We start from the raw sequence: 17,081 nt of genomic DNA on the forward strand, positions 1-17,081 counted from the left end.
ATAACTATGCATACGAGTAGTCGGTCAACCAAAACTTAGATCTGTACAAAATACTGAAAGCGGGTCAATGGCTGTGTTTTGACTGTTGGCCTCTCCATACTTGATTAATGGAGACAGTCTAGCCGACTATTTGGGATTCTACCTGACTGATCAGCGCCGCCGAATAGCTTGCTTTCATTTGAGCGCTGTGCTGATAATTCCCCGAACTCCCGCACAGAGGGTTGTTGTTGATTTATTTTTACACACGTGTAGGCGATCATCCTTCAGAACGATCCGGTCTCTCCAACGAGCCGTAATCTCCAAGTGCCCATGTCGTCGACAGTGTTCGGGGTTCGGTTCACTTGTTCGCATAACGTTTTCGTTGGCAGCGCGAGACGGTTGTGTTTTTCGGCGTTCGCATGAATTTCTCGGTGGAAATTTGAAAACTTGTTTGACTCACTTTATTTGTGCATTAGTAATTGCATGCAAAAACAACGCTTATATAGCCATTGGTACTGAGAGATACTGCCTACAGCACGATGTCGGGCCAGCAAAAAACTTCGGAGCTGGTGTTTTTTGTGAATGGAAAGAAGGTATGGGTATGGCTGGAAGATACAGACACTGGGGCACAGCACACTTGTAGCACGCGTATCTTTGCGTGTTTCAAATGGGTAAACCCTATTTTAATCTGCTGTTCACCCCCTATATCGGGCATTTTGACGTTTTATTACGATAATTTATTTTTAACTGCCGTTTATGCAATTCGACGTGTTTCTCAATTGATAGTGTCGAAGTCGGAGAATATTTTATTTATTGCGTTCGCGGCGCTGATAACAATTGACCCCCCTTTAGAAAGGGTCGTTGTTTGCTTGTGGCCCCGCCGCACCTTATCTGGCCCACTAAAAACAACAGACGGGGGTCTGTCAATGGAATGACGTGACGCCGCACTGAGAATAATTTTATGGGGAGCGTACTATATACTTGGTATGTACGGCTAGAGCTCCTAATCCAGAAATACTATCGGGATTTAGACTGTTTACTGTGTGCCGCCCGCGTGTGCGAAATTAGCATCGTAGTGGAGTGCTATCCAAATAAATGTTAGCCAATAAGTCAACTAGTGTTAGCGCAGAGCAATTAAAATTCTCAAAGGCAGGTGCCAGTCTCAACTACCGAGCGGAATAGCAATAAACAAAGTGTGGTTCCCTTCCCTCGTGTCTTAGATAGTGATAGTGATATTCGTAACAGACTTTATTGGCCCAGGGCTGGGAAATGGGCTTACAGCAGTCATACAGATTACACAAGTCAAGAGAACTCTCAACTGGCATGTTGGCTCTAATGAATGTGGCCGAAGAATTCGGTATCTACTACCTATTATCTATCTATTGAAGATATCGTTCCGTCTGTCTTTTGCCATGAGCAAAAGGATATCTAAGATTGTGAATATGAGGTGTGATATAGCCTTGTTCCTAACGAACGAGTCTAATACAACAATAAAACGCTCTCCATTCTACAAAACTGGTCAGGGCACACACCCATTAAGTGCTTGAAGTATCTGAGACCAGTTTGAAGTCATAAATCCACTTTATTTCATTTGATTTTCAGGTAACGGATACGAATCCCGATCCCGAATGCACGCTCCTAACGTACCTGCGAGATAAGCTCCGTCTGTGCGGCACGAAGCTGGGATGTGCCGAAGGTGGGTGCGGCGCCTGCACGGTGATGATATCCCGAATGGATCGTGGCCAGAACAAGATCAGGCATCTGGCAGTCAACGCTTGCCTCACGCCCGTCTGTGCCATGCACGGGTGCGCCGTGACCACGGTGGAGGGAATCGGCAGCACCAGGACTCGGCTGCATCCTGTCCAGGAGCGATTGGCCAAGGCCCATGGGTCGCAGTGCGGATTCTGCACGCCGGGAATAGTGATGTCCATGTACGCTCTGCTGCGAAGCTCCGAGCAACCTTCGATGCGGGACCTGGAGGTGGCGTTCCAGGGCAATCTGTGCCGCTGCACCGGCTACCGGCCCATCCTCGAGGGCTACAAGACCTTCACAAAGGAGTTCGCCTGCGGAATGGGCGACAAATGCTGCAAAGTAAACGGCAAGGGATGTGGAGGCGGCGACGACACGCAATCCGTGACGGATGACACTTTGTTTGAGCGCAGCCAATTCCAGCCCCTCGACCCCAGCCAGGAACCCATATTCCCCCCCGAGCTCCAGCTGACCCCGACCTATGACAGCGAGAGTCTGATCTTCAGTTCAGAGCGCGTCACCTGGTACCGTCCGACCACCCTGCAGGAGCTTCTCCAGCTGAAGTCTGATCATCCGTCAGCCAAGCTGGTGGTGGGAAACACGGAGGTCGGGGTGGAGGTCAAGTTCAAGCACTTTCTCTACCCCCACCTCATTAATCCCACGCAGGTGCCGGAGCTGCTGGAGGTATGCGAGTCGGAGGAGAGCATTTACTTCGGGGCTGCCGTAAGCCTGATGGAGATCGACGCCCTTCTCCGCCAGCGAATCGAGGAGCTCCCGGAGGCGCAGACCCGCCTCTTTCAATGTGCCGTGGATATGCTGCACTACTTTGCCGGCAAGCAGATCCGCAACGTGGCCTGTCTAGGCGGTAACATCATGACGGGCAGCCCGATCTCGGACATGAATCCTGTGCTGACAGCCGCCGGCGCTCGCTTGGAGGTAGCAAGTCTAGTCGGCGGCAAAACAAGCCACCGGACTGTTCACATGGGCACTGGCTTCTTCACCGGGTACCGGCGCAACGTCATCGAACCCCACGAGGTTTTGCTGGGCATCCACTTCCAGAAGACCACACCGGACCAGCATATTGTGGCTTTCAAGCAGGCTCGTCGTCGCGACGACGACATAGCCATTGTCAATGCCGCCGTCAACGTCCGATTTGAGCCCCGGACCAATGTGGTGGCGGAGATCTCCATGGCCTTCGGAGGCATGGCCCCCACCACGGTGCTGGCGCCTCGCACCTCCCAATTGATGGTCAAGCAGCCTTTGGATCATCACCTGGTGGAGCGCGTGGCGGAGGGCCTGTGTGGAGAGCTTCCATTGGCAGCTTCCGCTCCGGGCGGCATGATTGCCTATCGCCGGGCTCTGGTGGTCAGTCTCATCTTCAAGGCCTACCTCTCCATCAGTCGCAAGCTGAGCGAGGCTGGGATCATTTCTACGGACGCTATTCCGGCGGAGGAGCGCAGCGGGGCTGAGCTCTTCCACACACCCGTCCTGCGTAGCGCACAGCTCTTTGAGCGGGTCTGCAGCGAACAGCCCGTATGCGATCCTATCGGAAGGCCGGAGGTGCATGCCGCAGCCCTGAAACAGGCCACAGGCGAGGCCATATACACGGACGACATTCCCCGCATGGATGGAGAGCTTTATCTGGGACTCGTGCTGAGCACAAAGCCGCGGGCCAAGATCACCCAACTGGATGCCAGCGAGGCCCTGGCCCTGGAGGGAGTGCATGCGTTCTTCAGCCACAAGGATCTGACGGAGCACGAGAACGAGGTGGGTCCTGTGTTCCACGACGAGCACGTATTCGCAGCCGCCGAGGTGCATTGCTACGGACAGATCGTGGGCGCCGTGGCGGCCGACAACAAGGCGCTGGCTCAGCGCGCGGCGCGTCTCGTGCGTGTCGAGTACGAGGAGCTCGCTCCGGTGATTGTCACCATCGAGCAGGCCATTGAGCACGGCTCCTACTTTCCGGACTATCCGCGCTACGTGAACAAGGGAAATGTGGAAGAGGCCTTCGCCGCGGCGGAGCACACGTACGAGGGAAGCTGTCGCATGGGTGGGCAGGAGCACTTCTACCTGGAGACCCACGCGGCTGTGGCCGTGCCCCGCGACAGCGACGAGCTGGAGCTCTTCTGCTCCACTCAGCATCCGTCCGAGGTGCAGAAGCTAGTGGCGCATGTGACCACGCTGCCAGCACACCGAGTGGTTTGCCGGGCCAAGCGCTTGGGAGGCGGGTTCGGCGGCAAGGAGTCTCGGGGCATATCCGTGGCTCTGCCCGTGGCCTTGGCTGCCTACAGGCTGCGTCGCCCAGTGCGCTGCATGCTCGACCGCGACGAGGACATGCTGATCACCGGCACCCGCCACCCGTTCCTCTTCAAGTACAAGGTGGCCTTCGCCAGCGACGGGCTCATCACAGCCTGTGACATTGAGTGCTACAACAATGCCGGCTGGTCCATGGATCTGTCCTTTTCGGTGAGTCTTCTCGAGCCAATGCTAACACAGCGATATAACCCATTCGATGGATTCGATTTCAGGTGCTGGAGCGGGCCATGTACCACTTCGAGAACTGCTACCGCATTCCCAATGTGCGCGTCGGGGGTTGGGTCTGCAAGACGAATCTTCCCTCGAACACGGCTTTCAGAGGATTTGGCGGACCCCAGGGCATGTTTGCCGGCGAGCACATAATCAGGGACGTGGCCCGGATCGTGGGGCGCGATGTACTGGATGTGATGCGTCTGAATTTCTACAAGACGGGCGACATCACCCACTACAACCAGAAGCTGGAGCACTTTCCCATCGAGCGCTGCCTGGATGACTGTCTGGCGCAGTCGCGTTACCACGAGAAGCGCACAGAGATCGCCAAGTTCAACCGGGAGAACCGATGGCGCAAGCGCGGCATGGCCGTCATTCCGACCAAGTATGGAATCGCCTTCGGGGTGATGCATCTGAACCAGGCGGGGGCCCTAATCAACGTCTACGGCGATGGCTCCGTGCTGCTTTCGCATGGAGGCGTCGAGATTGGCCAGGGTCTGAACACCAAGATGATTCAGTGCGCAGCCCGGGCTCTGGGCATCCCCATTGAGCTGATCCACATCTCAGAGACTGCCACCGACAAGGTGCCGAACACCTCGCCCACAGCGGCCAGTGTGGGCTCCGACCTCAATGGAATGGCCGTGCTGGACGCTTGCGAGAAGCTCAACAAGCGACTGGCACCGATTAAGGAAGCCCTGCCGCAGGGCACATGGCAGGAGTGGATCAACAAAGCGTACTTTGACCGGGTCAGCCTCTCGGCAACTGGATTTTATGCGATGCCCGGCATTGGCTACCATCCGGAGACGAATCCCAACGCTCGCACCTACAGCTACTACACCAACGGGGTGGGCATCAGCGTTGTGGAGATCGACTGTCTGACAGGCGATCACCAGGTTCTCAGCACGGACATTGTGATGGACATCGGATCGAGCATCAACCCGGCCATTGACATCGGCCAGATCGAGGGCGCCTTCATGCAGGGCTATGGCCTCTTCACGCTCGAGGAGCTCATGTACTCGCCGCAGGGCATGCTCTATTCCCGAGGTCCTGGCATGTACAAGCTGCCCGGCTTCGCCGACATTCCCGGCGAGTTCAATGTCAGCCTGCTGACTGGTGCCCCCAACCCGCGCGCTGTCTACTCCTCAAAGGTGACATACTCCTCCCTTTCCTGGCATTAAACATCGTATGTAAATACCACTTTTTGTCCCTTGCAGGCCGTAGGCGAACCTCCGCTCTTCATTGGCTCATCGGCTTTCTTTGCCATCAAGGAGGCCATTGCAGCTGCTCGCCAAGAGCAGGGCTTGACTGGGGATTTCCCCCTGGAGGCGCCCTCAACCTCCGCACGCATTCGCATGGCCTGCCAGGATAAATTTACTAATCTGGTAGGTTTTCCCCACAAAGATTCATCAAAGAAAACCATAGACAAATAATTCTACCCAATTATTTCAGCTCGAGATTCCCGAGGAAGGCAGCTTTACTCCTTGGAATATTGTGCCCTAAGGATTGATCCCGCACTCTGCGACATTTCGTATTTTACTGCACGTGACTTTGTACATAGTTCAATCGAATAAATATTTGACATCTAAATTCGCATAAAGCTGTTAGTAAAAGGGGTTTTCGTATTGATGTAGGAAAGGCAGAGGGATGTATATGCACATATACTCGTAGCAATGGAGGCCTAGCTGCTATTGTCTGCTTGATCTCTCCAATCGCCTCTACATCGTGGAGTACGCAAATCCGAATGGTGGTCAATGGGCAGGGTAGCATATACCCAAAACTATATTTCAACGTATACAAATCGTATCCGATCCTTATCAAACAATCACATAATTTGTTTCTAATGACCCTACGATTCCCAATTCTCCAAGTCACTCAGATGTTTCATACCTTTGGGATGGATGGTGCATTAAAAGCTGACATTAACTATGGACATGCATCGCTTGGATGGGTTTTATCTATTGCAGGCGGCAATAGTGCAGCAGCACTATTCAGCAAACTAAGTATCCTCATCTCCAGTTCCCAAGCCTCACCAGATAGGTACGGTACTGCCACATTTGCTGTGGCAACTCCTGCAGTTAACACGTTCCCACTGCCTACAGAGCGGGAAAATACCTCCGTATCCCTCCGTAAGCTGGCTGCTTTGAATCTATCAGTTACGAAAGGGAAGCGAATACAAAATCAGATTGCTAATAAATTTAAATATATTATATATGTACATACAAGTATGTGTACAAATATAACCATAAAAAAAGAGTCACTATATACAATATAATAAAAAGACTTTAAAGGGTGGCTAATTGGACACAATCAACTTGATTTGATCTTTAATTGCACGTAACTATGTATAGTTTGACCTTCCTTTTGATTTGAATGTTGATTTATAAAAATCACCTATGCACGTTCTTCATACCCACATCGAATAGTGAAATAAAGTTAATTTTCTCGAAATATACAATTAAATTGATTTATGGGCACATGTTGATTTCATTAATTAATTTTTTTAATTGTTTACTTTTTCAACAGACACATACACACCCGCAAAGTAATGTGTCGGTAATGTTTTGGCAACTTTTTTTTGTCTAAAATACAAATGAAACAAGTAGGTCTAACGTTATAATATTTATTTATACCGGCGGCTTAGGTGAAAACCATTGCTCGCTCTTATGCCCGGCCAGATAAATGTTCACGAAACGAGATCGGTATGCAAACTTTACGGAGAGAGATCTCAGCATAGAACTGATTCAAAATACACAAGGTGTTCCGCTAATACTCTTTCGGGACTTATTTTACGCTCAGCACTACTTAAAGCGCTTTGACGCCATTTTTGATGAGAGAGAGAAGAACATGCACCTAGCGCTTCGGTCTCTGCTTGAATTTTGACATTTCACTTTTTTCTCGATGCCTATTGGTCTTATATAAATCGAGTCTAGTACACGCTTAGGATGATTTAGATCAGATGGTCAGATCGATATAAATAAAGAATACTCCTGAGTATTCAGTACTTAAATCCGTTCGTTATGAATATGGAAGAAATATTATAAACTTTGTGATATGATAGGATACGGAGAGACTGGTCAAAATTAAATGACTCTATACTACACCCTCGCAAATAATAATTCCACACTTGCGTGAGTAGACAGAATGAAAGACGGGTTTTTAGCGCTCACTTGGCGAGCATCTTTCATTCGGAATCTGGACGGCTGAGCGCGTGGACAAGTGGCAGCTATGCAATCGAGATATTCCCAGATGCTCACATTCGTTGCGACTTTGATACTGACTATAGTATCGGGACACGGCCGGCACTCTGGACATGGACACGGACAACGTGCTCACACAGCCTGGACCGGAGTGGTCCCGTCCTACGTTTCGTTCGACATGTACGGGAACTGCTATGCGCACGATCGTCCCTTGGTGGGACGTTGTGTGAGATATAGAGACTGCATCAGTGCGGTGCGATCCGGCCATCAAGTGACTCCGCTATACTGTACATCGTCCGGACAGGAACTGCTTGTGTGTTGTCCCCACGGCGGATACGTGTTGGCGGAAACAATCCAATCAAAGAGTGAGCAAGGTGTGTGTGTCGAATGTGTCCCGAAACAGATTTAACCATCCCATCCGAAAGCTTGCTCGAAAGCCTACCAGAGAGGCAGACACAAGCGTAGACGCCGTCGCGATACGTCTGCAGATCCTGAGCTACAGGAAGTGGTGGAGCCCATTATTGAGCGCCTTAATCGCACCGAAAATCAAGTAGTGGGCGGCAGACTCACCCAGGAACACGAGCATCCCTACATGGTAACCGAAGAAAATACTCCATAGAAAATATATCTATCGAATCAAATGTATGTATTCTTCCAGTGTGCCCTCGGCTGGCGTTCTTTGCGGCACGGAAATGACAATTCCCACACCTGGGGTCTATCCCGATATGTGTTCAACTGTGGCTGTGTATTAATTTCGCGCAGATACGCCCTAACCGCCGGACACTGTGCGAACGTTGGCGGGTGAGCAGCAGCATCAGTAGATACGCGACGCAGCACCTGAAATGCTAATGAGTCTCTTGAACGAACAGGGAATCCCCGGCAGTGGCGTTGATTGGTGGCGTTGACTTGAACGACACCCGCGGCCAAAAAATTGAAATCAAGCATATCACACGGCATCCCCACTACGATGAGGAGACCCTCAGCAACGATCTGGCTGTGATCGAGCTGGCGAGGAGTGTTCACCATCCGGTGGCCTGTCTGTGGACCCAGGAATCTATCCCAGAACAACCCCTGACAGCCCTGGGGTACGGACAGACGAAGTTTGGTTAGTGCCTTGTTGACATTCCAAAAATGGAAAATTATACAAAAATATAAAATTCTTTAGCTGGACCCCACTCCAATGAGCTGCTGCAGGTGCTTCTGTATCCCCTGGACAATCCAAGATGCCAGCAGTACTTCCCAAATTCTGACAAGTTGAGCAATGGCCTCGGGCCTGGGCAGTTCTGCGCCGGCGACTCCTCTGGCCGCATGGACACCTGCCAGGTTAGTATAGAGTTGCCCTCTATCAATACCAATTTTCAATCTTCAATCTGCAGGGCGATTCGGGCGGTCCCCTTCTGCTCCTCCAGCACATGGGACACCGCCATCAAAGAGTACCCTACGTGGTGGGTCTCACCTCCTTTGGAGGCGCCTGTGCCACCGGGGAGCCTGGGATTTATGTGCGCATTGTCCACTATCTCCGCTGGATAGAGCAACTTGTTTGGCCTTGAGTGATAATTTTCCCATACATATTGTACATTGATTTAATGAGTCCTTTTATTGGTTTTCCATTCAATATTATTCTTAACTTAAAATGTATTGTTGGGATCTCAGGTAGACCTAATGTTTTTAATTAATCAGTAAAGGGGACATTTGATGTCCCTAAAAAGTTTGAAAATATAAGCTTTTCAAAGAATATCGAACATAATCTGTGGATCTATTTGTAAAACATTGTAACATTGTAAAGCTAGATTGTCTAGGACCAGGTCTAGCGCTGCTTGAACGCAATCTTCTCTATCCAGTCGAGGTAGCTGTATATCCTGGTGTAAACGCCCGGAGCATTGGGTGCCGCACAGAACTTGCCAAAGGACGTGATGCCGACGACAAAGGCCACGCAATTGTATTCCGGAAGAACGGCATGCAGAGGTCCGCCGGAGTCACCCTGGCACGTGTCCCTGCCACCTGGCAGGTAGCCGGCACAGAACTGGGCATCGATGATGCCGCGTGGCAGCCGTCGCTCCTTGCGGTACATCTGCTTGCATCGCTGCTGCGGTATCAGATCCAGGTTCACCTGTCGCAGGGCATTTGACTTGGCCCCGAGGAATTCGGTGCGCCCCCAGCCAGCGGCCACGACGCTTTTGATCTGCAGCTCCGGCACTTGCCAGAGGCACGCGGGACGCACCTGATCCGAAAGCTGGGCCCGCTTGGTTAGCTTTAGCAGAGCAATGTCGTGGTAGTAGGAGGAGGATCGATACTTCGGATGCAAGATGATGATTAGGATCTTGATGTCCTGCTGCGCCGCACTGGTCACATTCAGCTGCTGAACACCTAGGCGAACCATGTCCGGGGGCTTGCTGGAAAGAGGACATATCCGATATAGTTGTGACCGAGCAGGAATTTGCCACTTACCTACCCGAGGTGGCACAGTGGGCGGCCGTCAGGACGTAGAGCTCGCTGACCAGCGTGCCGCCGCAGCCCCATTTGATATCGCCGCTGCCTTGCGTCCAACCCAAGGCGGTCATGTGTGGAAAGAGGCCGTGTCGCGTGGGTGTGCCACCCACTATCAGAGGCACGCTGGGCACGCACTGTTTCCCGGAGAATGTTCTGCCGGCATCGGCCAGCTGCAGGCGCCTAGTGGCAGAGTTGTACTCCTGGCATTCTGGGGGAGACCGCTGATAATAGAGCTGCAGTGTTGCACTCACTGATCCACTCACTTGTTGCACTGATGCGCTGGGCCAGGATATGCTTGTCGGCCAGGGGGCAGCAGATAACCGGCACGTTGTTCCGATGGGTGCAAATGTCAATGCGGGTGCCGTGCACCCGATACTCCCGTATCACATGCAGGCACTGGTAGGCCAGGATGCAGTAGCCACTGCGTCCGTCAAAGCTGCGCCGACAGAAGGCTCCTTCGTGCAGCACTTCGGAGGCCGGTGGCATCACTTCAGCGTCGTCATCGAATTTCAAATAGCTTTCCTCCCTTTCCTCTCCTGACGCCGCTGCCGGCGCTCCTTCCTGCTGCGTCCAAGGATCACCGAGTCGAGTGTACTTGGTGGTCTGGTAGTTGATGATCTCAATGGCATCTAGCGCTGAAAGAATGAGATGAGACGAGAATAAGGGCAAAGATTTCGGCTTGTAACTACCCCACGTACCTTCCAGACGACGCGACAGGTAGAGGAGCAGCAGGCAGGTCAGCTGGAGGTGGATGATTGGGGGCCAGAGCACCATCATTCTACTGGCATTTGCGAATAAGTGAACACATTCCACAGCACAGAATCGACAGCCTACGAGTATGCCCGGATAAGATGCAAAGATTGGTTTTGGGATCTGTTGTGCGTGATATTTTGGCCACCACTGTCCCAAAACAAACCCTTGTGTGTCTGTGTGGATTTTTGTTTAATGTATTTTTGTTTTTTTGTTAATTAATGCGGGCGCTCAATTAGAAATTCGGCTGAATATCAATAAAACGTTTTGCTTGAACTGTGTATCTTTCCTCGTGAAAGACCCCGGCGCTCGAGTCTCAGTCGCAACAGTTGTATTCGGTCGGTCAAGCGGGTGAGACGTGCGATGGAGAAGCTGCGGCCCAGCTCTCCCAGTCTGCAATGGCTCTTCTGCCTGATTTGTTTGGTTTTGTGCGGAGTTGGGGTCAATGGACAGTACTGGGACAACGGCGGTAGCCAGGCCCAGTGGGGCTTCGGCACCGATACACAGCCCGAGCAAAACAGGTGGGACTACGGTTACAACAATCAATGGCCGCCGGGTTACTTTAACGCCTATTATAGACCGCCACCGCCCTGTGGTGCCCCGCCGCCCGGTCCGCCCCCGCCGGGACCTCCACCGCCCGGGCCCCCGCCTGGATGTCCTGGAGGGCCACGGCCGGTACAACCTCCGCGTGGTGATGGCGGTGGTGGTGGGAACAAGTATTGGCACGCTCCCCACCGACCTCCCCCAGATCACCATCGAAACTTTCACAACATCTTCCTGAACACGGAACAAAAAGTGGATGCCCAAAACTACAACCAGACGGCCGAAATGGAGGACTTGCAGGATGACTTCAACGGCAGGTCAATTGTCGCACCCGGCCAGTACCCGCACATGGTCAGTACACAGACGGGGAATACAAGTAGTTAGTACATATGTAAAATTAAGGCAGCACTCCACTCCCAACAAAAATCACACAAAACCGGACTCGACTATGGAAAACGCCACACGCCAATGTACCATACGACCATACGTCCGTCCACCGTCCACTGTGAACCGTGCAAAGCGAAGAGAAAGAGACAACTAAAACAGTTTGACGCGTCGCACCTATTGGCAAAATCGATGCCCTACGATTTAATAACAGTTATTAGGCCACGCTCATCTGTCTCATCTCCTCTCATTTCTTCTCTCTGGCTCTTCCACCACGCCGCTCTTGGCATGCAGGCCGCTCTGGGATTCCGCAATGAGAACCACGAAATTGATTACAAATGCGGCGGCAGTTTGATCAGTGAGTATTTTGTGCTTACGGCCGCTCACTGCTTAACCACACACGGGTAAGCTTTCCATTTCTTTTCTCCGAGAACAAATCTTGTACGTATGTATGTATGTGTTGTGTATGTGTGTGCTTTGATGCCCTATTATCGCACAGAAATACCAGAGCTTATTTGTTCTTGGAAAACTAAGCTGCATGCGCGAATTCAATTGATTTAAAGGGAAGTCCCAGCCGGAAAACGCCCTAGTACTTTATAGGATCGTACGTTATTGTATAAATAAAATAATTAAAAATTTAAGGTGGGCATACCTCAGAGAAAATAGGCATCGAAAAAGAAACACACTAATATTTCATATAAATATTCAGTTTTCAAATAGAAAAATCCTGATATTAATAGAATTCACTTTGATTTAAACATAAATATATTAAAAAGTCTTTTTTGATCTTAATATAAATCACTTTAAAAAAATAAATAATAATAAATACATTTTTAGGAATAATTTATATTTGCATATTAGTATAAAAAATTAAGGGAAAAATTTTCTATTCAAATTTCCAATCTCAAATCGATTGGTTCACATTTTTCGATACAATCGTAAATAGTAACAATTCAAGACTTTTTTCTCCGTGTGCACCAAACAAACACTAACAAAAATATTCCAACCAAAGGGGACATTTCCTTCACATAATAAAGTCACGTAATTTATTTGTTCCCTATTTGTATTATGGCCTAGCACCGCACCCGATGTGGTCAAAATCGGAGACATCAAGCTCAAGGAATGGGAGAACGATGTGGCGCCGCAAAGACGCCGTGTGGCACAGATTTACCTTTATCCACTGTACAACACCACGTTCTATTACCATGACATAGGACTGATACAGTTGAACCGACCTGTGGAGTACACGTGGTTTGTGAAGCCCGTGCGGCTGTGGGCGAGACACGAGATCCCCTACAACAAACTGCACTCGATGGGCTACGGCTCGACAGGATTTGCCCAGGCTCAAACCAACATCCTGACGGAACTCGACCTATCCGTGGTGCCGCTGGAAAAATGTAATAGCACTCTGCCAGCGGACGAGAGTGCTCCAGAAGGTATATTGAGTAGTCAGATATGCGCCCACGACTACGAGAAGAATCGCGATACCTGTCAGGCGAGTGGTGTCCCAAAACTTTGTTTTTTTGTACGGATTAATGAACCCATTTATGTCTTACAGGGGGACTCTGGAGGTCCATTGCAGTTGAACTTGGAGCGACGTCGTCGTCGTCGTCACCGGAGCGGTAGGCATTTCCGCTACTATCTGGTCGGTATCACTTCCTACGGCACCTACTGCCGCAGCGAGTTTCCAGGTACTTAAACATATTTTAATTGTGAAATGTTATCTCTAATTTGTATGAACTTTTTCTCTTTTACATATGCAGGTGTTTACACCCGAGTCTCGTCCTACATTGATTGGATAGCGTCCATTGTGTGGCCGAACTATTACAACGAGTTCTCCAATCAGAATTAGTTTACTTATGTTATTTTTATACTCAGCTTCTACTGGTTACAGTTGCTAGGCATCGCAACTAGGGAAATAGTTATTAAATCAATAATCAATCCTTAAATATTTTGCATTTTATTATCTGAGACATTGAACATGGTCGGCAAGAGTAAGAAGAAGCGGAATAGCAAGGATTCCACTTCCAGTAATGCTGGCAGTGGTGAGGGAGATGAAAAGAAGAAGAAGGATGGAGGTGGCGGAGGCGGCGGTAAGAAGAAAGGAGGCGTGGGCAAGTCCATCGGCTGCGATATCTTCAACGATGCTGCCATGGAGAACGCCTACTATGTGTGCCATAATGTCCAGGTGAGCCATTGTTATGCCTGCTATTTGGTGTACTCATCAGATGAATGTTTCAGGATGTGCTCAAATCACGGGGCTTCGCCTGGCCCGATGGCCAAAAGAAGAAAAAGAAGGGAAAGCGCTGAGAACAGGTGTCGGAAAATTTTCTGATGAAATTCATGAGAGCAACATATAAAATTGATGTTGTTTATTTTAAATAAGATTATACAATTTGAGAAAGCAAACATACTCGTATATTTTTAGTGGGAATTGAATTAATCAATTCGTAAGAATAATAGGAACTTTTTTTGAAAGAATTATACAATTTAATAAATAATGTATGTATTAGGGAGTGCGTTTAAATTTTTCCTGAACTCTGTTGTGTTGCTAAAGAATTTAATATGATGGGGGAAGGTGTTCCAGCTCATGTCATCTCTTTAATGAAAATTATTGTATGTAATACATATCAATATTTTGGAATTCATCCATTCCAAAAAGTCAAGTTCAAGTTCAATCTTAAAGGCTATGTCCTCGTCAAATCGTAAAGGCATCTATCTAGATACATATATAATTAAAGACCACGCTAATATATTTTTTGTGAAAGAGGTAAAGATGATAGATCTAAAGCTATTCGGAGCATATTACTCTACATTGCTTTTATTTATACACATTTATATACACGAAACCAAATCGAGGCAGTCATCGATCAAACCATTTCCCAAAAAAAAAACGCAGTCTGCCTTAAGCTAAACGTCAGCACCAATGAGAGCAGCAAACACGTCTAGAACAAACGTCAGAATCTCCAAAAACACGAAACAACACACATTTTGAAATTAGCGTGTGAAAAAATAAGAAAACAAAATTCGGCTCGTTTTGTAGAATTTGCTGCACCATAAAAATCGACGCAACGAACGCACGCCTTTAGTTGATCGAAAACAGCAGACGCAGCAGCAAGTGCCGACGAATCATTGAGAACAGTTTGGAACAATCGGTAGATATATATAAAAGATCGCGTCAGAATGGCCAAGATACCGGCAATCGGAATCGATTTGGGAACCACCTACTCCTGCGTGGGAGTGTGGCAGAACAGCAAGGTGGAGATCATAGCCAACGACCAGGGCAACCGGACGACCCCCTCGTATGTGGCATTCAACGACACGGAGCGCCTGATTGGCGATGCGGCCAAGAACCAGGTGAGTCAGGGTCAGGTCACCACCAAATGGGGGCCAATTATGATTGTCCAAATATGAGCGTGCGCCGATATGGTCAGATATACGAACATAGATGCCCGCTGCAGTGATGATGATGATGATGTGATCCGATTTGAGCGATTTAATTGGAACTTTACACAAATAAATATGAGAGCAGCATCAGCGTCATGTGTGGGTGGCTGGGCGCCTGCCGACACTTGGCCAAATAGTGGCCGTATATAAATAGCGAATGCGCTGACTAATCCCGTTTCCACACCCGTTCCCACCCTCCGCAGGTTGCCATGAACGCCAAGAATACGGTCTTCGATGCGAAACGCCTGATTGGCCGCAAGTTCGACGACAAGAAGATCCAGGAGGACCTCAAGCACTGGCCCTTCAAAGTCGTTAACGACGGGGGCAAGCCCAAAATTGAGATCGAGTTCAAGGGCGAGCGCAAGCGCTTTGCCCCCGAGGAGATCAGCTCGATGGTCCTGACCAAGATGCGAGAGATTGCCGAGCTGTATCTGGGTGGCAAGGTGAAGGATGCCGTCATCACAGTGCCGGCCTACTTCAACGACAGCCAGCGGCAGGCGACCAAAGATGCCGGCTCCATTGCCGGTCTCAACGTGCTCAGAATAATCAACGAGCCCACGGCCGCTGCCTTGGCGTACGGTCTGGACAAGAATCTGAAGGGCGAACGCAACGTTCTCATATTCGATTTGGGCGGCGGCACCTTCGACGTGTCCATTCTGACCATCGACGAGGGGTCGCTGTTTGAGGTCAAGGCCACGGCCGGCGACACCCATCTGGGCGGCGAGGACTTCGACAACCGTCTGGTCAACCACTTCATGGAGGAGTTCAAGCGCAAGTACAAGGCCGACATCAAGGGCAACGTGCGGGCCCTTCGCCGCCTGCGCACTGCCTGCGAGCGGGCCAAGCGCACACTGTCCTCCAGCACGGAGGCCTCCTTGGAGATTGATGCCTTGCACGAGGGCATTGACTTCTATTCGAAGATTTCGCGTGCCCGCTTCGAGGAGCTGAACATGGACCTGTTCCGCTCGACAATGCAGCCAGTGGAGCGGGCGCTCAGCGATGCCAAGATGGACAAGAAGTCCATCCACGATGTGGTCCTGGTGGGCGGCTCCACGCGTATTCCCAAGATACAGCGCCTCCTGCAGGACCTATTTGGAGGCAAGCAGTTGAACTTGTCCATCAATCCCGACGAGGCCGTGGCCTATGGCGCCGCAGTGCAGGCTGCCATCCTGACGGGGGTCGGCAGCTCCAAGATCCAGGATCTGCTTCTGGTGGACGTGGCTCCACTCTCCCTCGGCATCGAGACTGCCGGTGGAGTGATGACCAAGCTAGTGGAGCGTAACGCCCGGATTCCCTGCAAGCAGCAGCAGACCTTCACCACCTACAGCGACAACCAGAACGCCGTGACCATCCAGGTGTTCGAGGGCGAGCGTGCCATGACCAAGGACAACAATCTCTTGGGCACCTTCAACCTGACCGGCATTCCGCCGGCTCCACGTGGCGTGCCCCAGATTGAAGTGACCTTTGACCTGAACGCCGATGGCATTCTGAATGTCGCCGCCAAGGACCACAGCTCCGGCAGGTCCGAGAAGATCACCATCACCAACGACAAGGGTCGTCTGTCCAAGGCCGAAATCGACCGCATGCTCTCCGATGCCGAGAAGTACAAGGACGAAGACGAGAGGCAGCGCGAACGGGTCCAGGCCCGCAACACTCTCGAGGGATACCTCTACGGATGCAAGCAGGCGGTTGATGAGTCGGCCTCTGGGGTCCTCTCCGATGCCGATCGCACCACGGTGCGCGACAAGTGCTCCTCCGAGACGGCCTGGCTGGACAAGAACACGCTGGCCGAGAAGGAAGAGTACGAGCACCACCTAAAGGACTCCCAACGCGTGTGCAGTCCCATTATGACCAAGCTACATGGCGGTGCCGGTCAGAAAGGCAAACAGCAGACTGGCAATGGCACCGGACCCACCGTGGAAGAGGTTGACTAAACGCCGCAAACGAATTCTGCAATTCAAACTATATTATTCATTATATACGAGTATTCGGAAATAAATTAGCATTCTTTAGGCA

At 50.5% G+C, this 17,081-nt stretch overlaps 6 protein-coding genes across 8 annotated transcripts; 5 read left to right on the plus strand and 1 right to left on the minus strand.

Moving 5' to 3' along the window:
• The first annotated feature begins 313 nt into the window (after positions 1–313).
• LOC6587207 (xanthine dehydrogenase) lies at positions 314–5,841 on the plus strand. The gene is made up of 5 exons (XM_002013852.2): positions 314–572; positions 1,582–4,194; positions 4,257–5,402; positions 5,469–5,636; positions 5,704–5,841. The coding sequence occupies exons 1-5, from the start codon at positions 519–521 to the stop codon at positions 5,752–5,754; spliced, it is 4,032 nt and encodes a 1,343-aa protein (XP_002013888.1). The 5' UTR covers positions 314–518; the 3' UTR covers positions 5,755–5,841.
• Positions 5,842–7,472: 1,631 nt separating this feature from the next.
• LOC6587554 (serine protease snake) lies at positions 7,473–9,046 on the plus strand. The gene is made up of 6 exons (XM_002013853.2): positions 7,473–7,825; positions 7,877–8,046; positions 8,110–8,252; positions 8,321–8,556; positions 8,617–8,774; positions 8,828–9,046. Exons 1-6 carry the CDS (start codon positions 7,480–7,482, stop codon positions 8,999–9,001), a joined length of 1,227 nt encoding a protein of 408 aa, XP_002013889.2. The 5' UTR covers positions 7,473–7,479; the 3' UTR covers positions 9,002–9,046.
• LOC6587235 (serine protease snake) lies at positions 9,041–11,044 on the minus strand. 2 transcript variants are annotated; one of them, XM_002013854.2, is made up of 4 exons: positions 10,640–10,729; positions 10,205–10,576; positions 9,900–10,149; positions 9,041–9,844 (listed from the first exon to the last, which is right to left on the minus strand). In XM_002013854.2, the coding sequence occupies exons 1-4, from the start codon at positions 10,716–10,718 to the stop codon at positions 9,259–9,261; spliced, it is 1,287 nt and encodes a 428-aa protein (XP_002013890.1). In that variant the 5' UTR covers positions 10,719–10,729; the 3' UTR covers positions 9,041–9,258. The 2 variants fall into 2 exon arrangements, with proteins under 2 accessions (XP_002013890.1, XP_026839899.1); XM_026984098.1 differs by having other exon boundaries at positions 9,755–9,844; positions 9,904–10,149; positions 10,640–11,044.
• Positions 11,045–13,514, plus strand: LOC6587561 (serine protease snake). Of its 2 annotated transcripts, XM_026984100.1 has the most exons (6): positions 11,045–11,212; positions 11,270–11,585; positions 11,913–12,022; positions 12,696–13,113; positions 13,177–13,309; positions 13,382–13,514. In XM_026984100.1, exons 1-6 carry the CDS (start codon positions 11,055–11,057, stop codon positions 13,468–13,470), a joined length of 1,224 nt encoding a protein of 407 aa, XP_026839901.1. In that variant the 5' UTR covers positions 11,045–11,054; the 3' UTR covers positions 13,471–13,514. The 2 variants fall into 2 exon arrangements, with proteins under 2 accessions (XP_026839901.1, XP_026839900.1); XM_026984099.1 differs by having other exon boundaries at positions 11,045–11,585.
• An 85-nt stretch (positions 13,515–13,599) lies between these two features.
• LOC113564956 (small lysine-rich protein 1) lies at positions 13,600–13,928 on the plus strand. Its single transcript, XM_026984714.1, has 2 exons — positions 13,600–13,806; positions 13,860–13,928. The coding sequence occupies exons 1-2, from the start codon at positions 13,600–13,602 to the stop codon at positions 13,926–13,928; spliced, it is 276 nt and encodes a 91-aa protein (XP_026840515.1).
• Positions 13,929–14,629: 701 nt separating this feature from the next.
• Positions 14,630–17,081, plus strand: LOC113564954 (heat shock 70 kDa protein cognate 2). The gene is made up of 2 exons (XM_026984678.1): positions 14,630–14,975; positions 15,269–17,081. The coding sequence occupies exons 1-2, from the start codon at positions 14,802–14,804 to the stop codon at positions 16,997–16,999; spliced, it is 1,905 nt and encodes a 634-aa protein (XP_026840479.1). The 5' UTR covers positions 14,630–14,801; the 3' UTR covers positions 17,000–17,081.

This window comes from Drosophila persimilis, unplaced genomic scaffold, assembly GCF_003286085.1.
Source record: "Drosophila persimilis strain 14011-0111.01,24,50 unplaced genomic scaffold, DperRS2 tig00000000-arrow-pilon, whole genome shotgun sequence".
Lineage (NCBI taxonomy): Eukaryota > Metazoa > Arthropoda > Insecta > Diptera > Drosophilidae > Drosophila > Drosophila persimilis.